This window comes from Streptopelia decaocto (genome assembly GCF_964273445.1).
Source record: "Streptopelia decaocto genome assembly, chromosome: 13".
NCBI lineage: Eukaryota > Metazoa > Chordata > Aves > Columbiformes > Columbidae > Streptopelia > Streptopelia decaocto.
The window spans coordinates 14,007,441-14,035,405 of NC_138668.1; the positions used below are offsets into that span (position 1 = coordinate 14,007,441).

General features: G+C 42.6%; 1 protein-coding gene across 4 annotated transcripts; it reads right to left on the minus strand.

The window, feature by feature from the left end:
• Nucleotides 1-27,802, minus strand: TEKT5 (tektin 5). 4 transcript variants are annotated; one of them, XM_082064548.1, is made up of 9 exons: nt 26,863-27,802; nt 25,726-25,866; nt 24,828-25,607; nt 23,566-23,649; nt 22,020-22,090; nt 20,209-20,352; nt 16,089-16,311; nt 3,106-3,260; nt 1-293 (listed from the first exon to the last, which is right to left on the minus strand). In XM_082064548.1, exons 3-9 carry the CDS (start codon nt 25,386-25,388, stop codon nt 80-82), a joined length of 1,452 nt encoding a protein of 483 aa, XP_081920674.1. In that variant the 5' UTR covers nt 25,389-25,607; nt 25,726-25,866; nt 26,863-27,802; the 3' UTR covers nt 1-79. The 4 variants fall into 4 exon arrangements, with proteins under 4 accessions (XP_081920674.1, XP_081920673.1, XP_081920675.1 ...); XM_082064547.1 differs by having other exon boundaries at nt 24,828-25,636; XM_082064549.1 differs by having other exon boundaries at nt 24,828-25,643.
• Nucleotides 27,803-27,965: the final 163 nt, after the last annotated feature.

Below are 27,965 nucleotides of genomic sequence, written 5' to 3' on the forward strand. Positions count from 1 at the left end.
CAGAATAACAGTGAATTCCTTGAGGAAATCGTTGCAACCTTTGCAACTTTGACATGCATAGGATATGCAAGGTTGCTGGTTAAGTGTAGCCAATGAGGCGGGGAGGGCTGGGGAACACCTTGCGCATGTCCATGCACTTTCTGTCGATGAAGAAGGAGTTTGCCTTCACTGAAATGTCGTGTTCCAGCTTGGATTTGTTGACCATCAACATCTGCAGAGTATCACGGGCTTCTTGCAGACGTCGCTTTAAGGTCTGTAAAGTGTCATCTATAGTGTAAACTTCAGTGACAAGCCTGAAAAAAGAGAAGGGGACAGGTTGCTCACGTAACTTCAGCAGCCACTCACCACGTTCCTGTTAATGGGAACAAGAATTGCTTGCCAGAATAACTGTTGCATGTGCAACTCTAGAATCAAGATTTTCTGTGAGCTGATACCCGCCCCATTTCTTCCAGTGGTTTATCAGCGGAGATGTGGCAAATCTTGTGTAGTCACTGGGCTGGTAAACTCTGATACTGTCAGCTTTGTGTTTTGTCTGCTGTTCTGTTAATTGCTCAGTGCACTATAGACAGTAAAAAAGATTCTTTTCATTTTTATTTTCTTTTCTCCCAGAATCCACTTTAACATGTTTTGGGATAGTCCCGGTTGTTTCAGCACAGAAAAACTGGACTTTATTAATTGTTTTCTGTCTAATCCTTTCAACTACAAAGTTGGCAGCACACACAGAGAACAAGTGCCAACATCAGCACTTCCTTTGAAATAAACAGCAAACTCAGATAACAATTACGTGTTACAAAGAAATGGTTCATTTGATATTTTTTTCCCTATTACAGTTGAGCTATTGGTCTAATTCTCACATAAAATAAATACACTTAACAAAGTATTTAAAAGCAGAAAAAAATCATTAAGTGAATTAGCAAAACGTTTTGCTTTCTCAGATAGGATTTTGTCTCTAAGAAATATATTTTATTTGAGATGTTGAGTTATGATGACCATAATATTCAAGAATTTGGATCAGTTAAAGCATCCAGCACAACCTGGTGTGGATTAGGGAGCTGTGGCCGAGCAAAATTCACATGCACTGGAGGAAGGAGAACAGGATGTGCTCATTATCTGGCAATATAACTACATCTCTAAATGGTGTCCCTGTATGAACATTTTGGCTAAAATATTAGAAATCATATAAGACTGACAGAAAACTTGCGTGTATATTAAGGCTAAAATACTTCCAAATAGCTGTGCAACAGCTTGGGAAGCTCTCCCATAGCTGCCAAGAGGAGCTAGATTGATTAGAACCCTGAGTACTACTTGGTTTTGAGTATCTCATGTTTATCCTTTCACTCTAATTGAGGAAAATATCAAAAGACATTCTAATGCTCCAGTGACTTCAAATGAACCTTCCAGACTTTTTTAGACAGGACCCTTTGGAACATCAACAGCATCACTGGCAATTGTGGGAAGAAAGTATAATGTGATGCTGGTTTTCATCCTAAATCAAGCAAGTTTTGTCTCTTGGCTACACACGATCCTGCTGAGCGACTGATGTCAATCATACTGCTGCAGACACTCTTGGGGAAGAGATTTTCAGGGAGGGAGTAGAGACAGAACGAGACTCGGAGTATAGAACTAGAGAAGTGTCTTAATGTTTAAGGCTGTCGGTGTTTTGTTTGTTTGTTTTAATAAAATGCTGATACTACCTCATTTGCATACATAACTGATGGTGTGGCGCTAACTGAAGTGGCAAATGATCTGCTCCTATAGTAAATGTGCCAGCTGAGTGAATGCTACAGTATAATCAGAAGTTTTTCTTGTTTTTCACAGCTAAGCGCCTGCATCCAGAATAGGCATGATTTGTGTGATATGAAAAGCCATATAAATACAACTATCCAAAGTGATATAAAAGAATTCAAATCCAGACCAATATTTTGTGACAGAATGGATGTGGGGAGCAGAGCGTGAAACTGAAGAAATCTAATATATGGATACGCCAAAGGAAATGTCAAGATCCGATTAGGGAGGTATGAGGCTGAAAAAATATATATTGCGTTGTACAATTTATGGCTTAAGGAGTTAGAAAAAGTGAAAAGATGCCAGTATAATAAACTATGATTTATTGCCTCTTCCTTGTTTAAATTGAAGCTTTTCACGTTGATAAAACAGTGTTTAGGAAAAATAATATAACTACGCAATTTAAGCATCATGTACTTCATTAATCTTACTGTATGTGAAGCTGTTGCATACAGGGAGATTTTGCTAGGGCCAAAAATAAAAGGGAGTAGTTTTCTACTTTCCACAAAAATAAGCGAAACTCTTTTACTAGACCGTGAAGTTCACTCCATCTGGGGGCGGAACCCTGGTGCAGTATTTCTTCAGGACCCACCCCCCCCCCCCCGAGCTTTTTGAAGGCAGTATTTTAAATAAGATATACTTGATAGTGTTGTTCTGGATCACTGCTGTGTTCCAGCTGAACTGGAGGGAGATAAATGGGATTAACATTCAGAAGAACCTTTTTTTTGGTGACGAGGGAAGGAAGGCTTTTATCTCGGGTATCTTCTTGTATATACGGAAAGACACAACACATACTCTATACATAATACAGGGGTCACCCAGCTGATGCCAACATGTGCTGGGAAGCCCCCACAGCTCTGTAACCAAAATGTATGCTGTATAACCAATTGCCTGCCAAAGGAGCTAACCTGTGCAAAGATGATACCGGAGTTGCTGTACAGCTGAAAACTAGTTGAGGCAGTAAGAAATGCTCCCTCATTTGTATTTGCATGAACTTTTCAAGGAGCTTGACCATTACATAGTTGTTTGCATCAAAAGATAGGATTTTGTCTTGGATAACATGTTCTTAAAATTAGGTCTTTCCTGAAGTGAAGTCTTGTGTTTCATAGAGTGCGGAATTAAAATCAATTCGTAAGTCCCGACTCAGCCAGGAGACTGAACCCCAAAGGGTATCAGCCAGCAACATGCAATTGAGCTCTTAATTGTATCCTAATGTAACGAATGCAATTCTCATCTCATCAAACCGATTCACACTTATTAAATTTCCTGTTCCTGGGTGGCAGGTGAAGGGAGGGATGGAGTCATTTGGCTTTTACTTACTGCAGTTGAGGTGCGTCACGGCAAAGTTCCATATTGGGCCGATTAGTTCTTCCTACCAGGCGGGTCTGGGCCACCTTCAGCGGGTACTCCTTCGCCTTTATGGATCTCTCCAGTAACATGATTGTATCTTCTGTCTGGAAGATTTCCTGAAGGATCTGAACAAAGCAGAATGGTTTTTAAGCCTCACGTGCATACAAAATAAGAACGCGCCCCTGCTTTTAAACACTCCTGTAGGAACTGCTTCAATTCTGGCATGTTAATTGCTTAATTTAGGGGAGGAGACTACTATAAACTCATAAATCAGGTGGATTTGTATAACATTGGCTTGATCTTGCCATTTCTTTAAAAGGACATATGGCAATCATATCAAAGCCAGGAGGGGGCTGTACACTCATACATCATATGAAAGCATTTAATGAGGTTGTTCCTGAAAAACAGGTGAACAACATCCACTAGGAAATGCATCATCTCTTTCCTATTATAAAATTAAGACATTTGTAGGCAAATTGGAATATAAACTTAATACAAGCAGAAGAGAAGCACTGAATTATTGGGATGAGGAATTCCAACCATGTTCTTGTGATGAAGCCGTTTTCATAGAGGCATTGTTTATAGCTTTATAGGGAGTTATTTCTACTTTGCTTCATTTTACTCCTAAATAAAAAAAAATCTGCTGCTTGATCTATGAACATTTTGCAAAGGTGAAATTCCAATAAACTATCATTGTCCTTTAAACCTTCATCCAATTCTGATTTTCTTTTGCCCCATAAATTCCAAAGCAATCAAATTTATCCTTTCTAAAATTGTTTCATATTCCAAGTAATTTGGGGACATTTGCTGCAAGAACATATGAACATAAGTCACGTTTTCACACTGAAACTAAATTCTCAAAGTTTTGAAAACTCCACTGGGAGCTGTAGAGACAAGACCAACTTCCTTTAAAGGCTTATTTTCTGTAAATGGGGAAGATATGGAGTGAAACATCACCAAAAAGGAGAAGCCCATGGAATTAGTACAGCATAGTTTTTAGTCACTGTTCATGTTATCATATAATCGTGTTATCCCTGAGAATCCTGTATCTGTTTTTTACATATTTTAATCTTTACGAACAAAATTGAGAAATTGCAAGGGAAAAGTTTTGTTCAGTCTTACAAAAGAAAGATGGGAAAAAATGTTTATATTTGGGTAACATTTCCCAGCCAATTGATTATTATGTTACTTTCGTTGATCAGGATTCATCACAACCTGTTCAGGCTTTTCCTGTACACAGCTTTAAAATGGAAGACAACAAATTGAACTAATGTATTTTCTCAGCCAGTCTACTAAAATCAATGCAACTTGAATTTTAACAACCACTAAAAATGGTGTAATGTGACCTAAATGATGCTGCTACTTTGATCTTGCTTACACACTAAGTTGTACCAAGTTTGCTAATGATGTTTGTGCTTTGAAAATCAAGTTAGTTCCTGCTGCTGAAAGGTTATTTTTTGGCAAAAGCTGAAGAGTTAAGGATGCTGGGAACCTGCCCCAGTCTGAATCCTTCAGGGCTTGTTGATGTTGTATAGCAGAGCAATGTGAAAGGTCTCCTGGCTGTCCACACCAGTTCAGCCCTTACAGCAACACAATTTTCCAAGAGATGAATCATTTTGGACCCCAAGGAGCAGCGTATGAACACAACTGCGCTGGTCTGAAGTGAGATTTCCACACCACGCTGAGCCCCTTGGGTCCAAGGTTGGTTCTCACAGAGCTTAAGAGCATCTTCACCCAAAAAGGAGCATTTATTGCTTAGAGACAGCTGGAAAAAAAAAACCTGTTTTGTTATGAAGGGAACATCATCTGGAAGAAAGTGAAACTAACAGTAGTAAATTTCTTCTTATAAGATTTTTTTTCTGCAGTGGTTCCTTCTTAATTAGATAATCCCTGTAAACGAGCTGTGTTTTACAGGAAATATTTATGCAGATAATCCAGTGCACTTTGGTAGCTATTTGTTTTGCAGAGGAACTACTTATGATAAGAGCACATTGTTAGATACATTATTTTACATCCTGCTCATGATTTTACCAGTTACACATACTTATTTCTATAGATAAAAACCAAGGGGAAGAGACTTAATGAAGTTAAATATTCTTCATTGTGCATCAAGGCCACATCCTCTTCCCTGAAAACATCAAGGATTTGGGTCTTGTGCTGCTCAGAAGCAGAATTTGAGTAGTTTGTGCTCTTGTCAGAGCTTTGCTACTTATAAACTCTCTAAGAGAATCCAGCGTGTTCATCCGCACATGCCAAAGGTGGGTCCGGCTCCAAGGTGACGTGTGGAGAGTTTGTCCCACCTGTCAGTCCAGGAGAGGACTGTTCCCACTGCTGCCCAAGCCCATGGGTCCGCGGGGACGCCCCAAGGCCGCGAGGCGAAGGCCAGGCGGTGTTTTCAGTGTCACCCGCGGCATCGCAGGGTCCTCCTTTCCTGTGTTTATGTTACAGCTTCTGCCACCGCGGCGGCATTTCCCGTCCCACGCCTCGCTGCCCGCACGTCAACAGACTCGCTGCCGCGCGGGTCTGGTACCTGTTGGCCTCTTGCGTTAATTCTCCTTACAATTTGGAGCAAATTGTAAGCAGGTGGATTTGTTTTTAAGAAAGTGTCATTCCAAATAAAACCAATGGAACAAAGCAGCGTGTATCTCAGCCCAGTAAGAACTGAGCAAAGTTATGTCTCAATTTCAGAAAGAGCTGAGTTGGGTTATTTGGTTTCTATTTCTGGTGGAACAGAGGGCTTGCAGTCTCAGTTCAGATTGTGGGTAGGACCTTTGTGGTTCAGACTGTGACCTTTACTGGTAGTAAAACACTTTTTCTTTTGGGCAGCAGGTGGGAATGGTGATTCACCTTTGTGAAACAGTGCGATTAAAGCAGGCCTGGAGCACTTGGTTAGAAATGAACCACGACTGTGAAACCAGCTCCCCAGAGCCATGCCCCAGATCACAAGTGCACTCGTGCTCAGGTAACCATGTAATGCCAACACTGTGCTGATACCTTCTGTCCTGTGATACTATAGATCAAAACAAATTATTCAGTGAGTGGAGTTAAATTATAAGCTCTCTTACACCTAATTAGTGCTAATTGTTCTAATCAGCTTAGAGATGAGGATGAAATTAATATTGTCTGTGAGAAAATGCTTCTCTTTATTCAGAATTCAGCAGATGATTAGTCATGAAAGAGAGCTTTTATCTAAAAGTCACTGAAAACTCAGTTTTATAACATTTTGTGTCAGCACGATCTGCAGCAACTACCCTTGTGTGCCACACGACTTCCTTAGATGTTCCGGTGTCCTGCTCAGAAGGCAGGAGTTGTCTGCAAGCACGTTATGCACAACCAAGGCAATCGATCAGTGCTACTGAGCAAACCCTTATTCATTCGCCAATGAAAATATAGTTTAAACCTGCCTGTGAACTCAAAATTCAAATATGAAACTATACATCCACCGTTAAGCCCTGTTTGGCTGCACATGAATGGATGTGGTTTAGGTTCATTGTGTGTTCTCAATTCTTTTCTTAGTTCTTTTTTTCAAAACGCCATCATTTAAGACAGACAAAGCAAAATGTCCTCAGGGGAACCAACTCCAGCACATCGCAGCAGCTTTGTACAAGCAGTTTTCAATTACTCATTCTGGCCACACATTGGATAAAACGACTTAGATAATGTGATATCCACGAAGGGATTGGCGGGGAGGATCACCAGACAGCGTTGCACCAGCCAATGTCATTTCTGGATGGCCTCCAAAGGCAGGAAGCAAAAACAACGGCTGAGCAGCGTGTTCCTCGAGCAGGGTGAGGGACTGGCCGGGGCAGGGAATGCTGGACACGTTCCCTTCAGGACACGAGTGAAGTTTTGTGCTGCAGCGTTCTGGAGAGCTTGGAGAAAACGGCACTCCCACCGTTCTCTCGCTTCACCCAGGACAGCTGGGTACAGTGAGACTGACACATCATGTAATCAGGGCAGCCTTATGTACAGCATTAGCATTTTTAAATGCTGCAGTCTGATAGCTCCCTTGTTTCCTTGATGTTTCTGAGGCTTGGTCAGTGTTTAGTATCTCAGTGCAAAAAGCAGCAGGCAGGTAATGTGCTGGGAGGGACAGTCTTGTGCCTCCTCATTTTTAAAATGTCTTTATATTTAATGTTTTGCCTCTCAGTTATTTGAACTTGTTTCCATATTTCAACCAAATTATTTTGTAGAAGTTATGTTTATCGAAGTTATCATATGTAATTGAATAAATAGTGTAACTGTGACTGATTTCACAATTAATTTTAGGGTGTATGTCCACACTATTTCAAAGCAAAAACTATTATATATGGCAAAGTATAACCCAGAGCTCGAATCTGAAATTAATTTGGACCTGACAGGCTTTACTGTCGTGTTGTAGACAAATTCTTGGCCAAGATTACCACGTCCCTTGCTCTTGTTGTTTTTAGGGGTTTGTTTCTTTCCTTTGAAGCTTAATTGAAGGTCATTATTTTATGACTTATCAATTTTTGTTTTGTTTTTTAATCAGATGGTGGTGGGAAATAGTCCAGGAATCTTTTAAGAAAAGAAGAAAAGCACACTTTAAAGAAAAATAAAATCACACTTAACAGAATGAGACATTAGCAGGTAATGCATTCAGATAGTTTAACTGTGTTGAAGCAGAATTGGAATTGTTCTGAGCAGTAACTTTTATACATTTGTTGTGCATAACCACAGGATGACTGAGTTTCACAGGTAAGAGAAGCTGAAGTTTAGTTTGTGCCCAGGGAAAATATCGTCAAACCGATGCAGGGCACAATTCATCAAGCGTATTGGGAGTGGAGAGGTAGCCCTGGACTTGGGAATATTGCAAGCTTATTCATAAAGCTTCATAACAATGGGAATAGGGTTGGTATAACTATAGACAACAGAACTGAAAGCTAAAGCACGGTCTAAGTTCTACGTGTACCAAAGGATACCTATAAAATCGCCAAGTTTTTCTTTATAACTGTCCTAAATATGACATTTTCACAGAAAATTGGAAAGTATTGGAGTGTAAATACTATACTTTTAAAACAAAGAAGGTTTTAAATATACATCTGGACATTTAGTCTATGTCCTTACATAGACTGGTCTGTTTAGCATAGGCTGAAACAGAGGGCCCAGGGTATATAACGGTTTACAATCTCACAAAAATCCTCCTTTCACTGAATTGCGGTATGCCTTTTGCTACTTTAATTTCTGAAAATATCAATCAATTTCACATTTATATGCAATCACTTTCTATTTAACTTTTCCACTGGTCCTGTTTATTTTAAAACAGCTTTATTAAAATTAATGGGGGAGAAAAACATGGGAGCATTTAACTTGGCCTGGATTTTCTAAAATATTTTCAAAATAACAGAGGAAGTCATAAGTGTATACAAGGAAATGCTTAACTCCTTGCATACCTCCTTGCTACACTTTTAACTATCAAAGAAGAAGAGTAAGTGTCGGAGCTCTGTTGTATTTCCCCTCCATTTTATACTTCACTGTGGTTTTGGGTGCTGTGGTTTTGAGCGCATTATCATTTAGGAGAACAAAATTAAGTGCTATGTTATTAACATATTTTTGCTAAACTTGGTAAAAATAACAATAAACCAGGCAGTTTGGGCCTTGCGCATGCTCTGTTTTAAGTTACTTCATCTGAGAGCTGGGCATACATCCCTTTATAGAGAGAAGATGTGTCTAGAAAGAGATGGTGCCAGAGATATGGCTGTGGCTCATGGATCTGCTCTACAATTTAGATTCTTGTCAGGAACGAGATACTTTCTAGTCATTAAAGACATTTCAACCCAGTCATGGTAAGCGAGATTGGCCCTGACTTTAGAGCCAATGCAATGTATTTATGCACCTTCAGAGCCTGAAAATGCTTCTTTTCTAGAAAAGCTACTATGTGTGTCTATATTTCCTGCAAGCTGCCCCTTTCTGAGAATAAGAACCTGGTTTATAAATGTATATGATCCCTGCTGTCTTGAACTAAATCCTGTTTCCTCTGCCAAGCCTGTACGACCTGCCCGAGTGTGACGAGCTGCAGGGGAGGAGCAGCAGCCGCCTCCAGTTTCTCACACATAAATGTTGTGACAGAAATAAGTTCTATCTCGTAGATCAACGCCAGCAAAGCCTGACATCCATTCACTCCAGGCTGCCTTTACTTAGCAGCTGTGTGTCCCTCCCTGTGAGATTCCTGTTCTTTTGTAAATAAAGACACTTGGATTCGTGACGACCGGGTTACATCCTGATGCACAAGGGCTGTCACTTGGTTGAGATACCTCCATCCTTCCCCACGTCATTTTCCCCGGCGCCAATCCGTGTGGAGCAGTGTTGCCGCAGGTGTGCTGAGGAGCCACCTCCTCCTGCTTGGGTTCTCCACTTGCCATATTAATAGTTTGTACCCTGACCTAGTCTCTGCAAGTCTTTATGATTTCATGAGATTAAGCAATAATTTTAGGAGGGAGAAGTCTGGTTTCGTCTTCAAGCAAGTGCCTTCACTTTCACCTCTGCTTTCTCTTGGTTTCTAGGCAAAAGTCTATTCCTGGCTTAAAGAACTATTTCCTCCTTCAAACAGGTTTTTCCAGGCAAGTTTGAGCTGCCTGCACCAACCAGCTCATACCTTCCCGAATGCTTCTGAGTCACTCTTCATTAATCACCTGAAACTTCACTCTCACACAGGTTCCAATGTTAAATGATAAGATTACCTGTATACCCAGTCACCATGAAGAGACATGAAAAAACATGAATAACTGAGGTTTTAAGGCATAAAAAGAGGAAGGGGAAAAAAAGCAATCAACAAAAATGTATTTTAAAAGTGATGTGAAGATCCTTTGGGGTCTGAGATGAAAGCCTTTGTGAAGTATCTGCTACACGGATACTCCTTCCCACAGCTCACGACACTGCTGCACCTCCCTTACTCATTGCTTACAACGGCACCTCCCCTCCTATTTTAGTATTTCTTTCTATTCCTGTTGAGAGGAACAGGCTGTGTCCTTTTTAACAGCTGTAGGAGGGCTCCTCTCAGAATTTCTCAGATAAGAAGCTTGGAAAGTATTTCAGAGGCTGGTAGGCAGTTGCTGGTTTTATTGCCACTGAGGTTTTCCTGGCTTTCAGTCTATATTTTATGCTAATTGTAAAATTAAGTAGGTTTATCTGTTGAATTGGAAGAAAGTTGTGTAAATATAAAGTGTTCTCAATTCTTCTAGCCACCGTATAAAAATACTCAATAGTTGCTAAGACAGGAGAGGTTTTTCTTACATTTATAAATACTATTTTTCTTAAATTTAGAATTATGTGAAGGATGGAGACTCTGAGGGGATGACTTATTCAACAGATGGTGTAACTTATTTAAGAGATGGTGTAACTTAGTAAATCCTGAAGGCTTTTCAGGTATAGAGTAAAAAATATACCAGGCAAAAAGAAAAGGCGGAGTTAATTTCCCTCATATATCGATGTAATATTGTGCCTCTTCACACCCCAGGGGTTAAAGCAAACAAAGAGCAGCTCTGTTTCTAACAGCACACAGTCTCAGTAAGCCAAGTGGAAATATGCTAAATCATGGCCACTTGTTTGCTGGAGCAGGTGGTGACTTTTTCATCATTTTCCTAAACATGTACCTGTTTTTCTAGCACCTTTGGGCTCCCTGATGGGCGGGGCTGGCAGGAGGCTGGCGCTGGGTGCTGAGCCTCGGGCGCAGAGCCGCTCTGAGCGCTGCGCAGCTGCTGGAGCGGGCACAGATAAGCTGCCGTTTAGGCTCGGCATAAATACTGGACTATGTAAACATGTCACTCACTGTCTGGTCTGACTGATTCCCAGAGGTGATGTACATAAACATCCTGCCCTGTTGGTTATTTCCGCAGACTGAAGCCAACGTAACTATTTGCGTTAATATTAACTTTATGGAAAAGAAATGCAAACGTATTAATGAGGGGCTGGCACCATGATTAAAGGTTTTCCTCCTTTTCCTAAAGATTTGTGTACTTTTACACTAGATGTAAAATATATTTACCATAATGTCTCTTGGCATAGACTGTTTCTGGAGGCATGCTGAAGACGACATACCACCCTATTCTACGTCAATTTGTTACACTGTTTTCTGTTCACCTGCCTAAAAATCTGGTCCTAGAGCAGCTCTGAGCCTGACCAGAGTCACACGTTGGCATTAGACTCTTGGAGAATATTTGCATCCCCAGCTGACCACGTGCTCTGTGAGCCCAGTGGCGATGAAACACCGCAGAGCTGTAGTACCTGCTTTGGTTTGTCATCTAGCCCTTGCCAAATACGCAGCTGGGTGTCTGCCTCCAGCACCTCGTATTTCCAGGGTTCTGCTGTCCAAATTCCGGATGAGCCTCACATTGTTATGATCAAGATTAATCCCAGAATCAAGTAAAATGGATTAATCATAGACTTGTGCAGTTGGGACAGAAATGAAAAATGGGACGTTTTCAGTCTTAGGATAAGAAGTCTCAGTTCTGCATTGCCTGCAGGTCACCAGTCTGTCCTGTAGAAATTCCTCTTTGAAAGCCAGAGATGGTAGAGAGATCAGAGCTTTCAGGGAGAACACTGATCTTGATTTGAGTTCCTGGTGCTAATAGAGCCATCTGGCTGTGCTAAGCTGCCGCACTGATGCATTCCTTTGCTCTGAAAAATAAGTGGTTACGTTTTCCATCTAGATTCGTCTGGCTTTTGACTGAATGCTGATTCTTCTTTCTGTTCAAGCAACAAGTCTTCTATTATGATTCTTTTTTCTTCTGTATATATGCTTGTGGACTTAGCAAGTTCTCTGCCCCTATCCCTAATGTTATTGGGATAAGCTAAATAAAGCAGTGTCATCTAGTGCTACTGACATCCCTGGTTTTAGCCTGCTAAGGAGAAAGTGGAGGAACTTATTCCATCCATTGTTTGTTTTCCAGTCCATTAGTCATTCTTGCAGCTGTGATAACTTCTGGGCTTTGGAGCTGCAGGAGGAAATGCTTTGTACCACACCCTTGCTCCCACATACCCTTGTTTGATTGCTGCTATAAATATGGCAAATCCTCCTAGTTCTGTAGACAAAAATCTAGCAGAAATAGACAGGGAATAATTTTACACAGGAGCTCTACTGTGAACTGGACAGAGACACATATAGAACAGGATTTTAAGGACAGTGTTTCCTTTCTGCATGCGACTGTTCAAAATTATACAAAAGCAATTTAATCCTTTTGCACTGTTCCCCATGCAAATCACTTCCCAGGCTTCTGATAGATGGGGTTTGCCAGCCTCGCCAGCGGCTTCCCCCACAGAAGTGTCAGGCAGGAAAAGGCAAACAGCAGACAGGGAAAATCTGAAGTGAGGAGCACTCAGACAATTTCCTGAATACAGCGGTGAAGTGAGAGAGAGCTGGACCAGTTAGACAGCTGGACCAGGAATGCAGAAAAGCAAGTGGGAATCACTGACAACCAGCACTCTTTGGAGACTTCCCTTGTGCTGACCTGGTTACTTGATCTGAATTTGGAGCCTGTTCAGTATTGGGATTCAGACCAAACTCCAGGCATAAAATAAAGGGTAAAAACACATCTGATCTGCCCCAAGACATCTCTAAGTTGCTAAACAATCCCTCTAACTAAATGCAAATCTTTGTATGTTCATAGTAAAAAATTTGAGGGGACAGGTGATGTATATAATAAAATTATACTGTATGCATCTTTTCATCATGCGTGTCATCTGGTGACTAGAAATTGAAGGCATTTAGCCTTGTTCAGACTGTTTCAGACATGAAAAAGAGTCAAAGGCTGTGTGCTAAGCAGCTTGAATGTCAGGATTTGAGAAAGTTATTTAAGGAGCAAAAAATCTGGTTTTCAGATACCTACAAGGAAAGGTTCTTAGGTGAATCTCTTGGCTTCCCTGAATTGGAAAGTGTGTCTAGTTAAGGCAAACTAGCCAAAATCTTTTTTTCCAAAGAATGTATTTTGTTCATATGCTTCTAAAAATGGTGTGAAAACACTCTGTAGTGTCAACCTTGGTTAAATTGGTAGAGCCTCTATCAGTTACAACAGGAAAGACTTGGAGTCTATTATTCGATTGTATTTCAGTAACTCAAGGTAAATGGTGCAGGAACAGGTTAGAAAGTGAGGTACAAGTCCTCCAGCAGTACTAGGAGCAGACCAAATGCTTATAAAAACAGATGGACTGCTGTGCAGTTATTACTCTGAGACTTGTACAGTTTGTAACCTGAAATGGAGACATTATGTCATGGATGGAGAAGGTCTTGGCAAAACTCCTGGCATGATGCTTGATAGAAGTAAAACCAGGATACCTTCATCACAGAAACAGTCTGTCTATCTTTTGGTATATACAACACACTTGTCTAGACATCGAGGAAGACAATATTCTAGAATACAACTAAGCAGAATAGTAATGGATCACTGTTTTTCTTTACATTTTGTTTCTATGAGAAATACAAATTTAGTGTTATTACAAGAAGGAAGCACTGGAAGAACTGCTGCAGACTGTTCACACAGAGCCCTCAATAACATACTTGTGATCAGATACTCTGGAGCTGGAATATTGACCCAGCAACCTTCTGAACAGCAGACCTGGAAGGGCTGTGGCAGACAGCACCAGGGAAGAAGGTGTATAGAATCTTAGAAGGTGTATAGAATCTTTTCAGTTGGAACAGACCTTCAGGATTATCAAGGCAAACCATAACCCAACTCCACCACTAAACCATGTCCCTAAGAGCCTCATCTCAACACCTTTTAAACCCCTCCAGGGATGGTGACTCCATCACTGCCCTGAGCAGCCTGTTCCAATGCCCAACAGCTCTTTCCATGAAGATTTTTTTCCCAATATCCAAACTAAACCTCCCCTGGCGCAACTTGAGGCCGTTTCCTCTGCTCCTGGCGCTTGTTCCTGGGGAGCAGAGCCCGACCCCCCCTGGCTCCAGGCTCCTTTCAGGCAGTTCAGAGATCAGAAGGTCTCCCCTCAGCTCCTGTTCTCCAGCTGAACCCCCCAGGTCCCTCAGCCGCTCCCATCACACTTGTGCTCCAGCCCCTCACCAGCTCCGTTCTCGTCTCTCAACTCGCTCCAGCACCTCAAGGCCTTTCTACCATAGAACTTCACCCACATCTTAGCCAGCAATGGTTTTGCTCAATAAACATATTGTATTTTCCTTTCTTTTGACAACACTGGCCAGTCTGAATTACTCCTCACCAGCATATGTAGTTTTCTTCTCCTTTAGAATTTTGTTATTCTGATGTAACTACATTACTACGGAGTTTGTGATGAGTAAAGTATCTGCTGTGTACATGTGAACTAGTAACTCAGCATTATCAGCAGTATTAGTTCATCGAGTGCAATCTTATTTGATACTTGTTTTAACCATATGTAGCATACAAACTAATCATTCATTATACAAATCTAATTACTCTAATTTCTCCAGATAGTTTACTGTTACTATGTAATGGTGTAAGAGCATAGGATATAATTTTTTTCCCATTATATACCAGTTGTCAGAAGTTATGTCACAGTAAAAGCTGGGCTCCATAGCAAAATCCCTGTTTGTACATTAATATCTCAAAATGCACTTCATGATTCCATAAGTACACCCTGTGCTACCTCATGCTATGTAGGTTCTTTTATAAAAGGGGCGCCTAAAAGCATTAGAAAAGGGCAAATAAAAAACGTGAAGCAGATGTTCATAGATTAAATCCATGAGAAATGTAGATGGATGGCAAATTTGGGGACAAACTGCTGTAGTTGGCTAGATCATGTAAAATCTAAAAACATGCAAAAAACTAAATTCAACATATTTCATGCCTTATAAGCAGGTAAAAAAAAAAAAAACTTGTGCTGTAACTTAACACATATTTAGCTGGTTAGTTTGCACTTCACTAAATGTCTCTAAAAATAAACTTGAAAACATCATAAACCACTTATTGCAAATAGAATGGCAGGAAAACTCCATTGTTTCCAAGTCTGCACTGAAACAAATGATTGAACATGGGACTCCTATATAAGAGGAGTTTTAATGGAAGAATTTACTAAACTCTGGGTGAAATCAGATGAAGGTAACACAGCGAGTCTTGAGAGCTTAAGATTTTATCTGTCAGTACAGAGGCAGCACCTCTTGTTATCTTTGGAACATATGTTTCAAAATTCAAGTAATACACTTCCAACATGTCACTTATTTCAGTGAAAACTTACTGAAAAGGTAATACAGATAGAGATTAAAGCAGGTCTGCCTCCTTCTGTGGCATTTCTGCCTGTATAATGTGAAGACAAAGGCAGAACAAATGTTTGAAAAGTTCATTGTCTGACCGATTCCAAAATAGTTGCTTTCCAACCACAACCAGCCAAAATGCAGGTTAAAAATGTGGAAAGGTATTTATCAAAAGCGAGAGGAAAACTTGGAACCTTGGTGTCAAAGGTGGACTAATGACATTCTGTATGTAAATACTTCTAAATTGTAGATAATTTAGGGCTTTTCCCTTAATGCTGCAAAATCAAAGTGCAAAAACTTCATCTTCTCTTTCCCCTACACCACATAAATGTGCTACTGTTTGTGGCCTTTTTATTTGCACTTGCTAAAGTTAGCTCACTGTTTAAAAAAAATCATGCCCTATTTCTGCATCAGGAAATGGCCAGGGAATATAATCCATAAATGTAAAATAGAAAAAAATACTATGGAAGACATTTTTCCCCACTTAAAACCTGTGAGTTGCAAATGAATGTAATCAGTGTGTGATTAGGGACAGGTGTTGCCTGGTCTCTTGTAAAACCGTGTGGTCTCATCAGGCTGCCTGGCTCGGAGTGAGCTCTTTTCAGGTGTGTGCGGTTCAAACTCACCCTATGAGGACAGGTAACACAGGTGTATCCTCTGAGGAGATGTTAATGCAGAAAGGATGGAAACACCAAAAATTTCTGCGCCTCTCAGGTACAACTAATATGATACGCAGCTGCCACCTCTTAGGGGCTCTTACCTTGGCCAGTTGTGCCTGGAGTTTGTTCTTTGCATCGGCGACTTCAGCGATGCGGTGGTTAAAGGCCAGGTTGGTGCTGACGTACTGATTCCACATCTCCTCAGACGTGGTCTCCAGCGCAACCTCCGCGTCCTCTCGGAGCTTCACGGAGTTGGCCCTTGCGTGTTGAGCGTTCCTGATATTGTCTTCGCTGAATTTAGCCCATGTTGCAGGAACTGAAATACTGGAAGGAAATTTAAAATAAGGGGAAGACAAAAGATAAAAGCTTAGGTGAGCTATTTTCTGTTGAGTAATAATTACACTGAGATTAAGTGTTCATTCATTGAATTGTGCGAGCACATGCATCGGGTGATTCTACTGGTTTCATACCCACTTTCTCTTTTTTTCCCTCTATAAACCAAAGATTTGGCAACACCACATGAAGATCTTGGAGAGCTGTTACTTCAATGGAATTTCTATGCTGTACTTGGATATTGTGGCTCCTAACTAAAGGTCTTTGTGGCCCTGGCATCAACTTCAGAGTAAGTAGGTTTATGTTTTGCTCTATGAAGAATGACTTTTTCTTGCATGCTTCTTGTTTATTGATGCTTGAAAATAGTGTTTCAGGATCAGGTATGAATGTCAGCAACACACCTTCTTCTGGTATTTAACAGATTGGGTGAGGGTCTGAGTTCAAACCTGCTGCTGTATCTCAGCTGAGATTTGACACGTTTCTGTGTCAACGTTCAGAGAGCTTATCGCCTTAGTGGATCATTACGTTATTTAGCGTGATCTCCTATGCATTGCACACCATCAAATTAGATTCAAATACCATCTACTTTTGTGAACCCAAACCTTTATCCTGGGGAAACTGAGTTATGTGTCGCCAACCACCAGAGAACATGAGAGCCCAACCTAGTTTAGAGAAAATAAGTGAGAAACCGCAGGAGAAAGGATGGTTACACAGCTCTGGTCTGCCAGCAGAGCGGCCCTACCTCATGAGATATGAATGATCTGGATAATAAAGCATGTGGCTCTGGCATCCCAGTGGCCTTCATCACCAGAAGGAACGAGAGCAGGGAAATGGATGAGGCACTGACCTCCGAGTGAGGAGAACTGGAATTATCTCCCAGCCCCAACGCTGTCCTTCTGTGTCATTTGGATAGATACCTCCATCCACTTCTCTAGGCAGTCAAATGAACACCTCTGCTTTAACTTACATGGATGTCACAGTTAAATTCATTGTATCTGTGAGACGGGCAGAACTGACTCTGCTATGGAAAAGCCAGTGAATTTACTGAAACTGAATACAGGGGTCCCACGCTGAAAAACACCACCCAGGAACGTTCCTGCCGCAATATCCTGTGTGTAAACAAACTTGGGGGTGCTTGGGTTTGTGTCCACGCTTCACAGATGGCCTTCGTTATCATGGTGAACATCATTATGAACATAAATCCCAGAGTCAAGTCTTTCCAAACTGGGAATCTCTGGGGCTCTAAACTTGCAGCCTGAGCCCCCAGCTTGAGAACTGGAACAGCAGAAGTGACTCTTTAGAGTTAAGTTCACCACCTTCTTCACTGCAGCGCCCAGCCTACCAGTCATTCTCCCTTCACCCAGAAAGAGCTAGGGTTTTTTATGGAAAGGTACAGATATTTTACTTGTCGAACTGAAACACTGAGACAAACTTCTGCCTGCATTTAGACTTATTTCTCCACATAAAACTTCCTCCTAAGAGTTATGCCTGTTTGTTAAACTCTGCAGGGACAGGTCACAATCTATTGAGTTCCACATTTGCTTTAGGTTTTAATTGAACACTGAGAATAAATATTAAGGGATGCAAAAAGAAAAAGTTAATTTTGTCAGCACTTGTTTTCTCAGGAGCCCTTTTTTCAGTTTCTTATAGTCTATTCCTCTCTCTCCAAACTGAAGTACTGATCTTCCTAAACGATTTGGAATTCCTTAGTGCCACACATTTATTTAGGTAGCTTTAGGTAACCAACATGGTACCATAATAAAGTGCATAAATCAGTGTACTAAATCTGAGCTGGGATTACTTGCAGCTACTGACCCAGACAATCTCAGTGTACTTTCTGTATGGTATTGGGGTTTGTTTTGTTTTCTGGGGTTTTTTTACCCCTCTATGGTGTGATGACAAATGCGTTTTCACCAGGGGCCACATCAGCCTGGCAGTTGCCTTCAAAGGGCATTTATACAGTCCTAAAATTCCATTTGGCCCTTTGAAGGCAACCTCCAGGCTGATGTGGCCCCCAGTGACAATGAGTTTGACACCCCTGCTCTACGGCCTGATGGTTATTTTCATATTCTCATCAGAAAATTAAATTTCCAAGTAGGTTTCCATCTTGACTATCTGAAATAGTTAGTACTTAATCTGTTCTCTAACATTGCTTTTTCAGACTGCAATTGATCCGGCTGGCTCTGCTGAGGCAGAAAACACCTGCTCTGCTCCCCAGCGCTGCAGGTATGGCTCAGCCTGCCAAGCAGTTTCTGGAAAATCTTAATGAAAAATGGCATTTCTTTGGGTAATGGTTGGTGGAAAAGGAAAAGGGCTGTAAAACTTACCCACATGAATCTGCTTTTTCCCTGAGCTGACAAGAATAATTTTATTCATTGCTAATCCTAAAAGGAGGCAGTGTTACTAGAGTCAGCAGAACGCCTGCCAAGTTTCCTTCGGATATGCCCTCCTTTCAGCAGTGAATGAGGTGATCTTTTAATGAAAAGCAGAGCATAAGTAAACAAATAATACTGATTATTTTTTTTCTCCTTCCAGCAAGACAGAGTCATTATCATTTGAGATTGTGGAGCACATCCACCGTTCAAGCATTGCTATGTTAAAGAGCGATAAGGGAACTAACAAGTCATTACCACAAAAACACTGCCCTCTATTGTAAGCTGCTTTTCCTCTCTCGTTGCTTTTGGATTAGATGCAGTTCTTGATGAGGCCACTACTAATAAACAGTTTTTAAACTGTATACAATTGGGACATTTTAGCTTAGTAACTTTAGTTCAGGCTGTAATGCTAAAGCTGTGCCAAATCTTTTTGATCATCCTGTGTAATATCTATCTCTGTATATCGATGGCCTAATTGCTAAATAACTCAAGCTATTTTTACAGAAAATGTATATAATCCTTGGTGTACACTTGCATGCTGCTTACCACATTGCACTTAATTGCACACCTTAGCTGAATTTTTATTTTATTGGATGTGGGTTTGGAACCTGAAGACCACAGAACAGTATAAATAAAAATCAGAGGGAGGTATTTTTAGGGACATGGTTTAGAGCCACCAAGATGCTGAAGGGAGTGGAGCATCTCCCGTGTGAGGAAAGGCTGAGGGAGCTGGGGCTCTGGAGCTGGACAAGAGGAGACTGAGGGGGGACTCATTCCTGGGGATCAATATGGAAAGGGGGAGTGTCAGGAGGATGGAGCCAGGCTCTTCTTGGTGACAACCAGTGACAGGACAAGGGGCAGTGGGTGCAAACTGGAACACAGGAGGTTCCACTTAAATATGAGAAGAAACTTCTTCATGGTGAGGGTGGCAGAGCCTGGCCCAGGCTGCCCAGGGAGGTTGTGGAGTCTCCTTCTGTGCAGACATTGCAACCCGCCTGGACACCTTCCTGTGTAACCTCATCTGGGTGTTCCTGCTCCATGGGGGGATTGCACTGGATGAGCTTTCCAGGTCCCTTCCAATCCCTGACATTCTGGGATTCTGTTTAGAGGTGGACTTGACAGTGTTGGGTTAATGGTTGGACTCGATCTTAAAGGTCTTTTCCAACCACAGTGATTGTATAATTCCATGATCTGCACAAAGGATTTGAAGACAGCACCTCAGCTGTGAAGGATGCTCCTCGCTGAGAATCACAGCTCAGCTCACAGCTTTGCTGCAGGGCTGCCAGCTCCTGCCTGGCCCCAACAACAGCAGCTCTGAGGGGGCAGGGAATATCTCAGGATGATGGAGGGTTGGAGGGTTTCACACCAAGAAAAACCAGGGCCATATGGAGACAGAAGCCACTTTTTTCTTTATCACTCCTCAAAGGTAAGGCCAGGACTGGTGCTGTCATCAGGCTCCCACCTCCAGCAGGGAGCACGGAAAGAGAAGGTTACAACAGCCGCTTGTACTCACGTCCCATCTATTTTTTCCACTCCATGGTAAAAGGCGATGCTGTCCGATGTGTTCCTCAGGTTGAAACACTTCTCATCGATGAAATGGGCTGAGGTTTTGTCAGCAAGATCCTGCTCCAGGGCATGCTGTGCATCTCTGTTGATCCTGTGAAGGGGAAAGACTTTAATCTAAACCACCTCTAATACTGGTGTGCTAAATAGTGAATTGCTTTCATTAGGTTCCTACGGTGCTTCATTTTAAAGTTTGCTGGCATTTACAGTGCCTTGAAATCGCTTGGTGCTGTAATTTAGCTAGAGGGAGCTGCTGTTCATTCATCCCTTCTGGCCTCTAGCCAGTATCCCCCCAAGAATTGTCTTTAACTCACTACCTTTAGTAACGTTTGTCTTTTTGATGACAGACAAACGCAAGGGTACAAACAACAGGTAGTTGTTGTGTGGCATGAGGGAAGGCTTCAGAGCAAAAGGGGGGAGCTTTGGGTGACAACCTTCGTGCCAGCAAAGCTGGGAGTGAGAAAGACCGGGGCAGAGCAGAGTCGTGGTTTCCCGTCTCTCCTGATTTGGGGCACAAATTCACTCAGCATAATTCAAATTGTACATCACCGGGAAAGCTGTTTAAATAGATCTGCTTGTCTTGATCACAAGGAGGGAAATATGTCACTCCCTCTCCGCTTTCTTACCCACAAGGAATTTTTGGAGTAACTTAATCTGCTTTGGCTCTTCCAAAAAGAGGGCAGAGCTGGCAGACCTTGGGCTGGAATGGGAGTAACGTGGATGAAGAAACAACCAAAGTCTTGCTTTCCAGTGCCTCAGGAAGACAGCAGACACATGGGCATGTTTTGCCAATATTGCTGTTTCTGTGATGTACTTGTTGACACTGTGGGTCTGCCCGGTGTGGTGACAGCACCGAATCCCAGGTACCCAGCGCTGCCGTGGAGAGCCAGGCAGAGCTCGTGCCACCAAATGTGAACTTGGCTTTGGTCCGATCACGCCCCCAATGTACTGCAGGGGTGGGATGAACTGCAGAAATGCATCTGACCTGACTCATGCGAGCCCTGAGTGCCATTAGTCAGATAATCCTTTATAAAATCTGCTTAGGTCTTTTTCTCCTGTGATGTACTAATCAAGAACTGCACAACTTTCTCTTCCTTGTGTGTACTTGAACGGCTTCTTTTGAGAATCAGGTCACATCAAATAAACGTGACTTTTAAAATTTGTGTCAGTTCTGCATAGTTAACAGAACACTGAATTCAGAATAGTTTTACCAATTAAATGATAAGGCTTGTATATCATTTGAATTTACTAGGATATTTGTGCACTCTCAAAGAAATAAAATAAATTCCAAAGCCTCCCATAACAAAAACATGTATAAATATACATAAAAGTAATTTAGGTCCATTCCATAACTCCTCTCATACCTTATTATATTATTAGATTCCTGTTTGTTTGCTCTATGGTAAATTTCCTTTGAATTTAGTTTTGTAATTTAAAAAAAACCCTTTGAACTACAGTCCAACACGCCACATAGCAACATTGGCAGAACTAAGCTATCATTTTAGTGCCTCTCATTTTAATGAAGGATTTAAGATTAAGTGTGACTTTAAAAATTGAGTCATAGTCACCTTTAAATAGTAATTATTGCTCTTCTGCAGTTTAACATACAAATTCTCATTGGTAGGAATTAGAAGTGGAGGGCAATGAGCATCTAAGAGGTGAAGTCTTTGCTTTTGCTATTTTCAATCTGTCATTAGGTAACAGCTAACACTGAATTCAGTTTTCCTATCTTTAAAACAGGGATTAAAAGTAAAGTCTTACTCCAACTGTTGACCAATTTTCTGTGCGAGTTTTGTCAGTATTTCTTGACACTCCTTGAATACATCGACCTCCTGCAGTGGAAAATATACAGTGTCAGTGCTTTCCTTCAGCTTCATTTCTTCTAGTGGATTTACCCTTTTTATTCTGCATTTTAGATGTTGCAACCATCTCACAGATCTCAAATGCAATGTAGGTCCAGAAAGGATGTGTTTCGGTCCCTCTCTCAGCACTAAAAAGTTGTATATTTTGACTTGGTTTTGTATGGCTTTTAATATTTATTTATATTTATATTTATTTAAATATATTTATTTAATATTTAAATATTTAATATTTATTACAAATATAGATTTATAATATTTCATTTTTATATTTATCAAACATGTTCATAGATTTTATTGCATGGAGTCATTCTAATAAACACAAAGGCAATTTTTGCTTGCCTTAAGCATAATGAAGATACTTGAAACCTGAACGTTAATCCATTAAACTACCCTCTCTAACTACTTCTACATTTTTCTAGAGCAACAGAAATATTTTGCTAATCGTGGAGTAGATTAAAAATATATCTGATCTCAGAAACAGGCTCCCTAAGGAAATATATTGTAATATACTTCAAAACCATAAATATCAGCCATAGAAATTCAAAGCCAGGTTCCACACAGCTTAAAATAAATAAAACTATTCAAACCAACCACGCTAAAAACTATGCCGAGATGGTAATTACAAACCCTCAGCCAACATTATGGTGTTCCAGCTCTTTTTAAAAAGTCTGGTTTAGCCCAACATACCCTCTTACCTAAATGTGCACAGTTTTGTGAGTTTTGAAACAGGGAATAAAGTGGTTTAAATTCTTTGGAATTCACTAAGCCCAGATTTAAAAGCACAGCTCTGCCCGTGCACTCGTACAGTGCGTGTAGGAGCGACAGCGAGTTCCCAACAGGCTTTCCAGTTATTACAAAATGAACCCTTGTTGTCCATTATTGTCAAGGTCTCTCTTGCTCCACAGCCAGAGCAATGCCTGGGAGACCAGGCCAATAGCCTTTCCTTTTCATTTTGAAAAAGTACACAGCCAATAAAACTTATTTTAAATATGTTATCAAAATGATAATTTTTTTTTATTTATTTAAAAGATTTAGCAATCACTACTATCATCACTTTCTTTGTTCAGTAATGCCATCTATATACCAAGGTAGTAAACCAGCATTTTATATTTTAAGCCCTAAGAACTTCTGAGATTTTGGAGGCCATGGCCCACAAAACAATCTAGAGACGTGTTTCTACCTTGTTCTACAGGAGCAGGGAAGACAGACCTGGAGAAGACCTCACAAGGATGCGAGGCTGTTCCTTTTGCGCCAGGAAGGGTGAATAGAACATTAACTATCCCCACTATATATAGTTTTACCAAGTTTCTTTCTCTTTTCACCCCCTCAGCCTTCCAAATAAATGAAAGGAAGAAATTATTGCAATGTTTTTACCCCAATAAATATTTAGTTGGATTTTCGTTCTTTCCACAGCTTGAAAACTAAACTAGTAAGTCTGATCTTACCTTTATGAGGTTCTTTTCCACGTCGTCATGAACTAAGTCTATCTCCTTCCTCTTCTCGCGGTAGTACAGGCATTCCAGCGCCACCTGCGAGCAAACACAGGACGTTTGCGATGGGCTCAGTGTTGTGCCGTGACACCTCCAACTGTGCTGATGTCAGGCAAGGACCATCCCTGGCGTCACACAGAATCAGAGTTGGCTCAACTGATCTGTCTTGGTGCCTCATTCCTCCTTCCCTGTTCATAATAATACATGCTCTCCAGGATTAGCTGCCGTTTGATTAGCTGCTTATGAACGTGCAGCAAGGCCTCCTACATCTCAACAAGCCCAAGCTTTGCTGTGAATTGTATGGATTAAAACACCCGTGTTGTTGTACAATCATCCACAGCAAATTCCTTTAATCTCGTCCCCCCTCATCGTCCCTTACCCGATGCCAAGGTTTGGCAGTTTCATACCTGTACAAGAGAACAACTGCAAAACTACATCGTTGAACAGGGAATTCAGTTCGCCTGCCCCATCAGGTTAACTTTGCTCTTCATGTCTCATCCACATGTTTAGAACCATACTAAGCAATGAAACAGCATCAACTGGCACAAAACCTTTCAGCAGAAAATGTTCCCTGAATAAAAGCATCCTCAGCCCACCGCTCTGACCCAGTACAGGTACAGACAACTAAAAGAGTTGTTATTGAATACTGAATTTGGGGTTTCTATTTGTACTTGCCTAGAACCACGATAGACATGGCTTCAAGCAGCAGCATTCCACTTATTTATGAGATAACTTTGACTCTAGTTTTTGCACGGTTTGAGTTTTTGCTGGCATCATTTATTGACTCTGATATTACTGTGGCTTTTTGTGTTGCAGTTAATTCGCCTTTAAGATTTTGGAGAACTTCAAAGTGTAAGACAAATGGTATGATGTCCTAAGTAAAAATACTATTTCCACCAAGTGACAGCAGGAAGTTCAGCACTAGATAAAAACATGGGGCTATTGCAGCTCAGAGGGCCACCTTCTGCTCTCCTGGGATGTTCTGAGGGGCTGGCCAGGCCTGGGGGACACTCGGCCTCAAGCAGAAAGGAAGGAGAAGAGGCGTGGAAATGTCTTGAGAGGTTCCTTTGTTGACTTTTATATTTAAGGCCCATGGTGGCCAGGCTTCCTTCTTACGTGAGGGTCCCATTTCACCAAGATGTGTTTTGATGATAACAGTAAAAGCCACACTAGTATTCAACAGAGATAAAGGAAATAACCAGCTGTGTCAAACCTACCTTCAGTGGTCCTTGCAGTTCATCCACAGCGCATTCAAGCCGCTTCTTTGCTGTTTCCAAGGCTTGGGTCTCTTTCAGCAGACTCTCCAGCTCATAGATGAGCTCAGATCTCCAGAAGTCAATGTTGGACATCCTCTGCCCCAGGTTTCTTTTACTGTCCTCTTGCATCTGATAAGTCAGCTGATCCTTATCTTGCATCAGTCTCATGGAATCAGTGTTCATCCTACCAGCGCAGTACCTGGAGGCTTCCGAGCCTCGCAGCTGGGCCGCGGTCGCAAGGTGCCAGTCGCGGGGGCTGTAGCGGGCGTGCAGGCTGGAGCGCAGCGCCGGCAGGATGGTGGGCGGCCGCCCGCTGGGGTTAAACTGGTTGTCGGAGTCGGGAGGGACCGAAACCACCTTGTGCAGCAGACTGGGCCGCCAGGAGCACAGGTGGCGGTAGCCGGGCAGGTAGTAGGACTGGTAGGTGTCCTTGGTGGTGCTGGTGGGAGGCAGGTCTGGGAACAGGCAGCTCTTCCTCGAGCCGCAGTAACTGGCCACCTGCGTGGTGCCCAGGAACTCCATCGTGCAGCGGGACAGGCGGCCGCAGCGCAGCCGCTCGGAGCCGCCGACAGCGCCTGCTGCTGCGGGCACCTTGTGACACCGCACAGAGGTCACCGAGTTCCGAGGGCTGTTCCATCCCCGCAGGGGGCTGGAAGCCGCCTGGGTCCCAGCACTCCGGGGGATCCTCCTGACCCCCTGTCCCTGGCGCACTGTTTTTCTGCAGGAAAGCAGCACTTTGCCCTGTGGAGCAGCCCCCGGCGTGTTGGGACCTGGGGACTCAGACATGATGTGACGCTGTGGTTACAGCGCAGAGGGACTTGCCCAAGGGGGGATGTGGGTTTGTCTGCAGTGAGCTTACCTTGAGCAAAAGAAATACAAGTTTGAGTTCAGAGCGGTTCACATGTATCAGTCAGTGGCTGCAGGGAAGTGCAGCCCTGGAGACAAGTCTGAGCCAAATCACAGGCTCCGGGAGTCGTCTCTCACCACTGTCTAGTGATCTCTGCAGATGGTTCGGTCCGAATGGACAAAAAAAAACATAAATACCTTGAGCTTTGCTCTTCTACCTCTCACCTGTGTTCATCTTCCATAGAAACTATAAAAAATGGGAGAGACCTTCCTCTTATGATTATTTTCCTCCAGTTTTAAATGTTGAGTGACATCTCAGATAACTTAGTTTTCTAATTTTCCCTTTCAGCTTTATGGCCTGTCTGGCAAAAACTCATTTCTGAAATGCAATGCTCTAAATTCGCATTGTGACCCATCTTCTGTGCCAAGCATTTTGAACATAAATAAATACTTCTAATTAGGCGCTGTATTTCACTGTCCTAAGAGTCCTTAAATCAGCACAGCTTTCTTCTAGTTTGAATGCAAGATAACTGCCATCTTTTTGTCTTCTCCAGATACATAACAATGAAACAGCTCATTAATATTTTTCATCTCGAGGAAATGAAACAGATATGTATTTATATGCATTACGTTACGGCACATCTTGTCTCAGAAAGCTGGCACAACAATACACAACAGCTACAAAAAGTAGAGGTAATTTTAAATAAATGGTCATTGTAAGTTAAATGTATCTTCTCGTGATATTTAAAGCGTATATGGGCGTGAGTGCTGAGCGTAGGGGGGTGAGGTGCGGGCAGCGGAGCCGCACACGTCGGACAGACACCAGATGGGGTGTGAACAGGGTCAGACTTTCCTCTTGCAATGACGGATGGAACGAATTCTCAGCGGCTGCCCAGCGGGGTAAAGTTATTCCCGAGCAGGAGGGATCGCAGCAGTGCTGGCAGCGTTCCCCGCTGAGCTCAGCCTGGCTCAGCCTCCGCCTCAAGCCTGGTTTTTACTCAGATACCCTGCGAGAGGAGCCCTGGCCGGCCCAGAGGAAGGCGCTGCTGGGGAAGGGACTGACTTGTCCTTTTTGTGGGGAACATGCTCTATAACCTTGGGAACAGGAGACGAACTGTTGGGCCCAAAAGAAAAACATTTGAACACGTACCTGAGTAGGAAATGTGGGAAGTGCTGCTGACACGAGTGAATCTGATCCGTGTGTGTGTAAACGGCAGAGCTGAGGGGCCGTGCGGGGCTGTGGTCTCACAGCCACATTCTCCATAGGGAACGGACAGGATACATTTCTCAGATATGTCTTACTGGCCAGTTCCTCCCACCCCAGACATTCAAACTTGCTTAAATATTTTAATCCGATTCCACATAACTTTTTTTCAGTCGTTTCCCGTAGAAGATAATTACAGCGTGTTAGTACAGAAGTTGTACAAGTATCACATGGTGATGAACATCTACAAGTCCAGATCACCTCACAGGCTGGTGCACACTGCCTTGGTTTGCAGAATGATTGATTTATGGCATTAGTTTTTACATCCCAAATACTGAGCTATCTGCTCAGAAGCTGATTGGCCAGCTTAAGGTAGAATTATCTTCCCAGTGAATGTACCCACTCAATTCAGAGAAATTGTCTACCATTAAGGTGCAGAAATCAATATATTCAAAATTGCTATGCAGCATCGCAATGGCATCATTTTACTGAAATTATCCATCATCTCCTAGGTGTAAAACTTCTGAAACACAAAAGTAAAGGGTGCCAATACTTCCCTTGACAGCTGTACACCACTGTTAAAAAGGTGACTCCACTGCTGGAGTGTGTCGTTCCAGAACCTGCCGGGGGTGAGCGGCACAGACCCCCGCGTTACTGACACGGACCGCCGGGCTACCGGCGCAAACCCCCGGTGAACTGCCGGGATACGCGGGTTTCCCGGCTGACATCAGATTTGGGTATTAAGATGGTTTCGTGGCTCTGTTGCCAGTTGCCCCTGTGTAACAGTTCCCGGAGACATCTCTCTGCAGCGGCACAACCGCACCGAACCGCCTGCAGCTGCCCGGGGCGTGCGCGGGGCTCCCGGGGCGGTGTGCGGGCTCTGCCCGCCGCGAGACCCCTGCCCCCTGCCCGCCCCTGCCCCCTGCCCACTGCCCGCCCCGGCCCCCTGCCCACTGCCCGCCCCGGCTCCCTGCCCACTGCCCGCCCCGGCTCCCTGCCCACTGCCCGCCCCTGCCCCCTGCCCACTGCCCGCCCCTGCCCCCTGCCCA